A 9,797-nucleotide genomic window follows, 5' to 3' on the forward strand; every position below is an offset into this window, starting at 1 on the left:
CATGAAGAGCACTAGTAGGTACAATGTATACGTATACCATGCGATCATAAAAATGAGTTGCTGTCGAGTCACCTTTGGAATTTTTGTTTACATTGGACATCGTACTTAACTTGAACTTCCAAAGGCGACTCGACATCAACTCATTTTTGATCGCCCGTTACCAAGGTACAAAACCGGAAACTGAAAAATATGTGCCATGAAAAGTGTGCTACATCGAGATAAAAATTGAGAATAAGAACAATTGCAAATTACAAAAATTTTAAATAATATTTAATAATTTGCCTACGTTGTTGTAGACAAACGAGGTTTAATCCAACCAATTATTACTTCAGTTCAGAGAGACGGAGAGGGTACCTGAAAAAAGGGTGTTAAAAACAAGCGCAGTTTCACTCCACAAAAATTTAATTTGTGCTTTCGTGACAATAAATTATTAATTAATATACAGTGTAACAAGTAAAGATTGAGTGGTAGATGAGTTCAAAGCAAATATTTGTTTAATAAACCCAAGTCTCCAAAAATCTCAAACTTTACTTTTCTTTCAAATTTTTTCAGTACCTCCAAGAGATGTTTTTGAATATGTCATTCCTAAATTTTTAAATTATAAATATGTATATAGATTAAGACTATGAAAAAAACGCAAATTTTGAAATTTTTCAGGAGCTTAGTTGCCAAACGAGACACGCAGAGGAAAAAATGCCTGTTTTGGTCCCATCTACCAACGCTTTAAGATACTTATTTGAACTGTTACTCTGTAATAACATTGATGGAAAATGTGAACGAATGAAAACGCTCATAGATCTTCATTATGGGGATTGGTCTCTGCAACATCTACAATAAATTATAACTTCTACAGGTTCCTATATCATCAGTAATTTGTAGGTCAGGTCTAAAATTATGGATCTGTATAAATTGATCTAATAGATATCTACTATCATACTTCTGTGCAATGCATTGAGCATGTTTCATTTTTTTTTAACGTCGACTCGCTTCATCATATAATATTTTGACTAATTGAGATTACTTTAATATAAATAAATATAGACTTCACGCGGAATGCACGTGACATTCACGTATTTCACGTTCATCCGGAATAGCGGGGCCTTTTTTAAAATTCGACCTCAAAGTTGGCCTTGACAAGCCTTGTGACCACACCGAGCAAAAACGTGACCACACCGAGCAAAAACGTAACAACGCATAAACAAACATGTGATTAGAATTTTAGTAGTATGCTTTTTCGCTCGGTTCGCGTAATCTTGGTGGGCTCACTGTCTCAATTTTGCGAAGCCAACTTCGAGATTAAATTGAATGATAAAGCACCATGACTAGGATGATGGGTAAAAAAAATTGACACCGCGATCTACGATAAGTGACGCGAGAAATGGATCCCGTCTTTACGAATATTGATGAGGTCAATAGATTACCAAGCGAGCAGTTTATTAAAATATTCGGAAATGTTGTGGAACACCATCCGGCTGCCGCCATACAAATATTGAAAAACCGACCTTTTAGGGATGCGGGTTCCATTTCGCATGCTGTTAACAACTATTTAGACTCGCTCAGCGAGCATGGTGAGTTTGCAATTTCTCCACCTTGTAGAAATCCATTGCTAATTTACAGAGGTGAGGAACATTTTGCAATATATTCCCGAATTGGCTGGAAAATTGGCAGATTTGGGAAAAATGAGTCTCGAATCGACTTACGAACAATCATCGGCGGGTTTGTTGGCAATCCCCCCAGACACCAAACAGAAACTTTCTTTTATGAATGAACAGTACTAATTTCGCGATTGGGCGCGGTTTGCAAAATCTACAAGGTCTGCTTTTAGGTACAGAATCAAATTTGGATTTCCTTATATAATTTGCGTACGAGAAAAAAACAGTCTTGGTGAAATATTGGACGATATTCAAGCTCGCTTAAAAAACGGCGGGGAAGAAGAGCTGTCGTCGGCGTTAGAAGAGGTGAAAAAGATATGTAGGTTGCGCATACTAACACTAATTTTGTGAAAACTGTACTTTTGCATTACATTTATCATTATTTAGTGAATATGAGGGTAACAGCTTGGAAACAAAAACGTAACTGATGTTGGCGAATGTAGGGTATTTAGATGTTGATTAAAAAAATGACAATCAATTATTCATGCCCCCCCCCTCATCTCCCTACCGCTAATATAATATATGTATTTTCCCCCCGGCTGTCCGCCTGAGATCTCAGCAATTACAATAGCTAGAGACTTCACTAATAAAATACTGACCTGTATTACCAAAAATGCGCTTTCGTCATGCATATGTCTTAGGCAAATAGTTATTTCAGGCAAATGGCATTTTCCCGGGCAAATGCTATCTGCCTGGGCAAAAGGTCCTTTTCAGTTTTTAAATGCCATTCGACCAGGCAAATGGTATTTCACCAGTCAAATAGCATTTGCCTAATCCCATTTTTGGCAAATGGAAATTTTATTTGATTATCATTTTATTAAAAAAACACAAACTTCTTATAAAACTAACAAAACATAAATTCTAGTAATAACAAAATGTAGTAATTAGTTTTTATGGGTACGGAAAATTCGGGGTAAGTTTACCTGTGTAAAAATAAAAACATCTTTCTGGTAATACAAAATTATAAATTAAATATAAACAATTAAGAGGTGTAATGTTTCATTTATCTGGTCTTGAAACTCAATAACAATACAATAATGGAAAACCACCAATGAAGATATACAACGCGTTCATTTAATATTAAAAGTCGTTTGCCCAACAACGGATTCGGCAAATGCTATTTTCCTAGGCAAATGACTTTTAAATAGAAATTATTTTGATGAAGTCATTTGCCCAGGAAAATGCCATTTGCCTGAAATAACTATATTTGCCTACGACACATATGATGATTTACAACTTGTTGGTTTATGTGTAATTCATCTTTCTTTCAAGTTTTCAGTCAAGGTATATTGGAGACCACAGCAACTTCAGTTTCTTAATTTCAAGCTGCACACAAGCGTTTGCTTACCCATCTTGGGTGTGGTGTAATCAATTATATGTAAACATTTTTTGACCGAATAAATATTTACCGTTCTTCGTCAATTTTTAAAAAATGGTGTAAATACGTTCTTAAAATAAGCAATTTGCTCTGAAAAATAAATGATTTGTGAGAGGCATATATTTTGAATGTTTGATTTTCCAGAAGTTACAACAAATATTACCGCAATCAATAAATGTGAAATTAACTATTTAACTATTATGGTTGTTTAAAATGTAAAAAAATTCCGAAAATCTCTCCAGATTCAAATGTCCTCATCACATACATATATTGAGTTCCCTCGTTATATTCTTGTGTTAAGTCAAATATGATCCGGATTTGAGGTCGCCTTTTCCTCTAATTAGTAATTTCCCCAGCTTCATAACCAAGTACCTTTGCTTCTTCGCACCGTGGTCCGAATGTGCCCCCTGCAAATGGCAGGAAAGCCAAACTGTTGTCGATTGCGCCTTCACGTTTGTCTCGTGAACGAGGCGGCATTCTTGAGTAACGAGACCAGGTTCCTTGATTACTAATTTGCGGAAAGATTTACCCCTACTAACTGTTCTCCATCTAATGTTCCAAGATTCCAGTGTAATTTCTTTTAATTTTCTGATACAAGAATTTCATTATTTATTTTATTCGAGGAGACCGCTTTAAGGGCCGATATTGAATCTGATAATAGGTAACATTTTGAAAAACTAAACATACTTTGTCCAATTTGTACTTTATGAATTTCTGTATTGCTATTATAAACCACAAATGCCGCTCCGATCTTTTCTTCGTCTAATTTTGAGCCATCCGTATAAATTTTAATGATTTCTACTCCAAAAATACCAAATTCTTCAGATAAGCGTTGTGGGATGTCCTAATTGACATACTGGTAAGAGTTTTTCTGCAGTTCGGCTTTCTCTTAAAATTTCTAATTCTGTATTATGTTTTAAAATTAAGGCTGCTTCCGTAGAAACAATCCTGTATGTTCTTGCAATTTTTATGGATATTAATCTTTGTTTTTCCTTCATTTCCATTCCCTCGTTCCAAATTTCTGCTCCATAAGTAATTTTTTATTTTTATTGCCTTTATTTTATAGTGAGCGAAGTGTTAGCTAATAGCTACTCTTCCCACTCAACCCACTATACAATCACAAACAGCCATTCCTCATCTGGGCTTCGAACCCAGGACCCTTGTAGCCAAAGTTAGAGCAAACTAACGTAAACCTGAGCTATGCAGATCGCTTAATTGCAGGAACGATAGCGCCTTCATAAATAATTTTTAGAATTATAGGTTTCAGTCCCCAATTTAACAGTCGTCCCGATTTGTCCACAAATATTTTTGCATTCCGCAGCAACAGAATTAATATGTGGATTCCAATTCAATTTATTATCCAATATTACCTACTCCCAAATAATTAAATTTTTCTTTACATTTAAGGAATTTTGTTTCAAATTTAAAAATAAGTCCTTTTTGTTTTGATGTTTTGCCGAAAAATATTGCTTCAGATTTTGCAACATTAAATTCTAATTTGTGTTCTTTACTCAAATTTTCTATACTGAAAAAAATTGCAGGAATTTTCCAATCGTTGAGCTGTAAAAATTGCAGTTTAAATTAGGGAATTAAAAATGTTTTGTAATATCTTATGTGAAACGAAAATGCATATGAGTATTACATGACATAATACATAAAAATATATTACTTGGTAAATGTACAGGGGAAATATGAAAATTCTCATAAGTGAACATTAAAATTACATTGTCGGATACGTAAAAAAATAATTACAATATAAGTGTAAAAACCGTCAAACATATACTGTAAGATTTTGGCCTGAAAATGCACATGTGTAATATTAATGACTAAATACTTAAAAACGAAGGCAGTGCCATTATTACTTTTGCTGATGTGTAGTTTTGGCTGAGGCGCTGATGTCATTTATTCCTTGTGCGCCCATAAGTTAGTGCGAGTTAGGGAACGCAATCCCGCACCAAAATCTCAATCCCGGTATTTGCTTTTGCAGGATTGTTAGATGTTAATCCCGCGGGATCCCGGTATTTGCGGGATCCCGCAAAACTTTAAATAAATTTGCAAATAAGCAATTCTGTGCGGTTAACTTCTGTATTAAAATAAATCGCTAATTATCTCAATATTTCACAAAAAAGTACCTGCAGCCTAACTTAGAACTCAAAAAAAAGGTGAACTTCTAAAGTGCCTCAAAAATCATAGTACATTTTTAACGAAAAAAGTTTGACAATTCTTTAAAAATTAACATCTCAGTTATGCGTTTCATTAACAAAGTACACAGAGTCGTCCCCTTGGTCGACAAATTCCTCAGTTCCGCAAATCCCGCGGGATCCCGCTCCATTTATGTGCGGGATTAGTCCCGCAAAAATGCTGCGGGATCCCGCGATCCCGGTATTGCATTCCCTAGTGCGAGTTAATCTAGTGCCGCAAGGGATTCATCTGCAATATATTTTAAATTTTTGTATTGTTTTGATGCAATTATTGACAGTGTCGTCCGCATGTGCTACCAATGTGGTATTTGAACTCAAAAAATGGTGTTATACAAAAACTTCCAAAAAACCGGCCCGGAACAGCTACCTTGTGGATATCCTTTTTGAACGTTTCTGTTAATTGTTTCCGATGTTATATAAAATTGTGCTAATTTGTTTTCAAGCTTTTTGATAACATTATTAAATTTCCTGGCATGATTATTCTTCTCATCTCGCAAATTATAGCTGGTGGCCAAGTATTATCAAAAGCGCCTAATATAATTGTGCAATATTCTTCTCTAGCTTTAATCTCTTTAACTCTCTGTACCACCTCTCTAATAGTGATCAATTGTACTTTTTTTTTGGGGAAAATCTATATTGGGCTTTATTAATTAGTTTTAATTTTGTTAACTGACAAACTCAATCCTATTGGTTAAATTGCGGTCGAGAACTTTTCTAATAGTCGATAAAAGACTAATTGGGCGAAAAGTATTATGAACATTAATTTTGTATTTTGGTATAAAACGGATAATTTGGATTTTTCAATAAGGTAAAAAATTTTCGTATGTATACTTAACGCAATAGTTAAAAATTTTATTCTCCAAACTTTTGGAGAGTTGTAGCATTGTATATACAATGGTTGTAGTAAGCTCTTAAAACTACCTAGTCCGGTCTCCGGTGTAATTCTAACATATTTAACCTGGAGCCTTCTTTTTCCTGATCGTTTCAGAGCTGCAATAATTTCGAAATTTGTTACAGGAATATCATCAGGAGCGTCACCTGCTTCCAAATTTATTTTCATGTCTTTTCTAATTTTGTATTGGGTTATCTAAAGTACTATCATCTTCTGGGAACTGTTTTCTAAGTAAAAAATTAATAGTTACTTTTGTGTCCGTGGTCAGGCTATTATTGTTCCCAATTATAATGGAAAGGTCTCGCTTTCTAAATTTTCTCCTAAAAATGTTGTAAATATTACCCCAAGCATCTCTTTCTCTATTATTTGAGCAGTATTTTTTTCAGCTCTTAAGTCTAGATTTAACTATTTCATTCTTATGGAGGTTACGAGCACGTTTGTATTCTTCTTTTCTTATTTCATTTCTTCCGGGAATTGATTTTCTTCTAAGTCTAGTAAGGTTATCATTCCACCTTCCACCACGAAACACTCTTTGTGAGAGATTTTGTTCTCAGGAATGCATCAATTATAATGATATTTAACATCTTGGCACATAATTTAATATTTACATTTCCACTAGAATTTATTAATTGATTTAAATTGCGTAATCCAAATTTAAATGTCGAATCAAATTTTTCCCAGTCGGCTTTCTTGGTACAAAATTTAAAGAGTTCAGGTAGTTCCTTTTCAACTTTGTTTCCAATAGTCCATGTAATTAATTTATGATCGGACAATGATTCTTCTTCGTTAATTTTCCCATTGTTACACATTTCAAAAATAGGTTCCGATAATGATTTTTACCATCGGTACCTACCGAAAATCCAAAAAACAAGAACACTTGAAAAGAAAGTTGGTAACCATCCCAATAACAATCAGCTAGATGATTTCTATCAGCCCGCACGTGAGTAAACTAGAGAAAAAGGTCAATTCGCCATTAGTCCCCACCCTGGAACTTTTAAAACGAGAGCATTTCTAGTTACAAGTCCAACAACACTCATTCCCATTCCACAATGCGACACTTCCAAAATAAACCACGGAAAAAAAGGAAAAACTGCTGTTTTCACTTCCACTCCTGATAAGAAAGAACTCGAGATTATCCCTAAAGATAAAGCAACCATAGAAAGAGAAATAGTTTCTGCAACCGTTGCAAAACAACCTGAGAATGTGGCTCCGAAAATAAAGAAAAACAATGAAGTCAAGGCAGCCACTTAGTTGTGAGCAATGAAACTATAAGGGTTACTTGTGGGGTTTGACCATAACAAAACGCACAACTTCCATTTCTGACGACAACTTCACTCCGAAGATTACCACAACACCTAATTATTTGTAATGACTACAACGCCCAACTTGATCACAATCCCGAAACTGAATTTTGATCATGCCTAACTTGACCATAACCCTCAACGATCACTTTACGACGCCTTAGCCAATCTTGACCATAACGTGGAAGTTTTAGAAAATTTATAAGCCTAACGCAATTGCAAAAAGTTGAAAACTTAAATTTAATAAAAAAAATAAGGCTTATATATTGTTAATTAGTTTATTGTTATATTTAAACAAAAGGTTATAATAATAATGAAATAGGTCATCGATAAGCATATCATCGGTCACCGTGGATAAAAACAGATTTGTTTAGTGTATCGGTTGACTGTCGCGAGAAATGGATCCCGTATTTATGAACATTGATGAGGTTAATAGATTACCAAGCGAGCAGTTTATTAAAATATTCGGAAATATTGTTGAACACTATCCGGCTGCCGCCATAGGAATATTGAAAAACCGGCCTTTTAGGGACGTCGGTTCCATTTCGCATGCGGCTAACAACTATTTAGATTCGCTCAACGAAAATGGTGAGTTTGCAATTTCGCCACCTTGTAGAAATCGGTTGGTCATTTACAGAGGTGATCAGAATTTTGCAACAGCATCCCGATTTGGCTGGAAAATTGGCCGATTTGGAAAAAATGAGTCCCGAATCGACTTACGAACAAACGTCGGCGGGTTTATTAGCAATCACCTCCGATACCAAACAGAAACTTTCTTGTATGAATGAACAGTAATTTTTTTAATTGAAGGTGGTGTGCAAAATCTACAACGTCTGTTTTTAGGTATAGTGTCAAATTTGGATTCCCCTATATAATTTGCGTACGAGAAAAGAACAGCCCAGGTGAAATACTGGACGATATTGAATCTCGCTTAAAAAATGGCAGAGAGGATGAGCTGTCGTCGGCGTTGGAAGAGGTGAAAAAGATATGTAGGTTGCGTATACTAACACTTATTAAGCAATAATAACTTTTGGTAATTTTTTAAACATGGTGTAAATACGTACTTAAAGTAAGCAATTTGGCCTGAAAAATAAATGATTTTTGAGGAGCTTATATTTTTTTACAAATGCATTTCCATTTTTTTAATAATCAATAGGAACAATGCCCCTTTGATAACATGATACGTTTTATGTGCTGGGATTTGTCGTTATTTTATTCGGTGAAATTGTCCTAATGCAGATAGCAACTGGTTTTCCACTTTCCTCTACCCTGAGCCTACTGTTTCATTTGGTGGTAAGTTTTCCTTCCTATAATATGTGTTAGCAGTCCAGTTCCTCTCCCACTTCTTTCCTCCGACGATTCTTCTCATTAAACAGTATCACCAATCTTTCCTCCCGATCTTAAAAAAACTTCTTTCCTCATCCACTCTTAAAAACATCCCTATTCCTCACTCTTTCTGTTCACTTTACTTTACTTGTTCCATTTTCCGCCAAGTACCTTTCTTCTTGCTTATTCATACTACTCGTTTTTAATTCGTGTAGGTGGCATTACTCCAAACTGAGACCCTAGAAAATCAACCGGTATTTTTTCGCAGTAATCAGTCCTTTCACCTTTCCGAATGCTGTCTTTTCTTGATATAATCTACTCTTTATATCCTCCGTACAACTTCTATTCCATTTGATACTGCTGCCAAACACCCTTCCAACCGATATGATTTTCTCCATCATTCATTGTAGTTCCTTCACTGTTCCTGCAAGTACGTATGTACTACCGTGTCGTCTGCGTTTTTATTATCTTTATGTTGTTACCATTATCACTATTTCTAATAATTTTTCCGCTTGGATCAATCCTCTTCCTGTATTCACTTTTTTTTATACAGCTTTCTCGACAGTTTTCTTTCCAGTCTATACAATACTACCTAGTTGACTCTGTCAAATAATAATATTTCTACTGGTGTAATTTTATATTTCTTTGCATAATTTTTCTTTGGGACAAATACCCGTACCGTGAATGATATATTTTACAAGTTTGGTAACTCTGGCTATAGCACTTTGGTCTAATGCCTTTAGTGTAGGAACACCATCAGAGCCAATCGCTTCCTTATTCTTGAGATCAGTATTGCTTTTCCACTTCACACCTCATAATCTCCAGTCTTTTATTGTCCTCCTTACACTCCACTCCTAAACCATCCTGCTGCACCTTATTCGACTCATATAGTATTCTGTAAATATACAGTGTTATTTATTAAGTCTTTAAATGGTCAAGTTCTTCTGAAGCGCGCCTAATTTTATGCATCCAAAAAGTTCTGGGTGTCATATTAGTTAATTTGAATATTGTTGTTTGGCTTCATAGAACATAAATCTTTTCTTCAGT

The 9,797-nt window shown here is 34.9% G+C and overlaps 2 protein-coding genes across 3 annotated transcripts; both read left to right on the forward strand.

Annotated features, from left to right (window-relative positions):
* The first annotated feature begins 1,139 nt into the window (after positions 1-1,139).
* On the forward strand, positions 1,140-3,111 carry LOC116168736 (2-oxo-4-hydroxy-4-carboxy-5-ureidoimidazoline decarboxylase-like). Of its 2 annotated transcripts, XM_031484700.1 has the most exons (4): positions 1,140-1,568; positions 1,618-1,771; positions 1,826-1,971; positions 2,925-3,111. In XM_031484700.1, exons 1-4 carry the CDS (start codon positions 1,379-1,381, stop codon positions 2,969-2,971), a joined length of 537 nt encoding a protein of 178 aa, XP_031340560.1. In that variant the 5' UTR covers positions 1,140-1,378; the 3' UTR covers positions 2,972-3,111. The 2 variants fall into 2 exon arrangements, with proteins under 2 accessions (XP_031340560.1, XP_031340561.1); XM_031484701.1 differs by lacking the exon at positions 2,925-3,111 and having other exon boundaries at positions 1,152-1,568; positions 1,826-2,130.
* Positions 3,112-6,302: 3,191 nt separating this feature from the next.
* LOC116168737 (2-oxo-4-hydroxy-4-carboxy-5-ureidoimidazoline decarboxylase-like) lies at positions 6,303-8,532 on the forward strand. The gene is made up of 3 exons (XM_031484702.1): positions 6,303-8,012; positions 8,062-8,215; positions 8,268-8,532. Exons 1-3 carry the CDS (start codon positions 7,823-7,825, stop codon positions 8,446-8,448), a joined length of 525 nt encoding a protein of 174 aa, XP_031340562.1. The 5' UTR covers positions 6,303-7,822; the 3' UTR covers positions 8,449-8,532.
* The last annotated feature ends 1,265 nt before the right edge of the window (positions 8,533-9,797 follow it).

The sequence above is a fragment of the Photinus pyralis genome, unplaced genomic scaffold, assembly GCF_008802855.1.
Source record: "Photinus pyralis isolate 1611_PpyrPB1 unplaced genomic scaffold, Ppyr1.3 Ppyr1.4_LG4, whole genome shotgun sequence".
Classification (NCBI taxonomy): domain Eukaryota; kingdom Metazoa; phylum Arthropoda; class Insecta; order Coleoptera; family Lampyridae; genus Photinus; species Photinus pyralis.

What these genes read in the sequence shown, in the direction of transcription:
- LOC116168737 (XM_031484702.1), top strand. Translation starts at nt 7,823, where the DNA reads ATGGATCCCGTATTTATGAACATTGATGAGGTTAATAGATTACCAAGC. An exon ending in AGATTCGCTCAACGAAAATG is followed by an intron (nt 8,013 to 8,061) that starts GTGAGTTTGCAA and finishes GGTCATTTACAG; the next exon opens with AGGTGATCAGAATTTTGCAA. An exon ending in CTTTCTTGTATGAATGAACA is followed by an intron (nt 8,216 to 8,267) that starts GTAATTTTTTTA and finishes GTCTGTTTTTAG; the next exon opens with GTATAGTGTCAAATTTGGAT.
- LOC116168736 (XM_031484700.1), top strand. Translation starts at nt 1,379, where the DNA reads ATGGATCCCGTCTTTACGAATATTGATGAGGTCAATAGATTACCAAGC. An exon ending in AGACTCGCTCAGCGAGCATG is followed by an intron (nt 1,569 to 1,617) that starts GTGAGTTTGCAA and finishes GCTAATTTACAG; the next exon opens with AGGTGAGGAACATTTTGCAA. An exon ending in CTTTCTTTTATGAATGAACA is followed by an intron (nt 1,772 to 1,825) that starts GTACTAATTTCG and finishes GTCTGCTTTTAG; the next exon opens with GTACAGAATCAAATTTGGAT.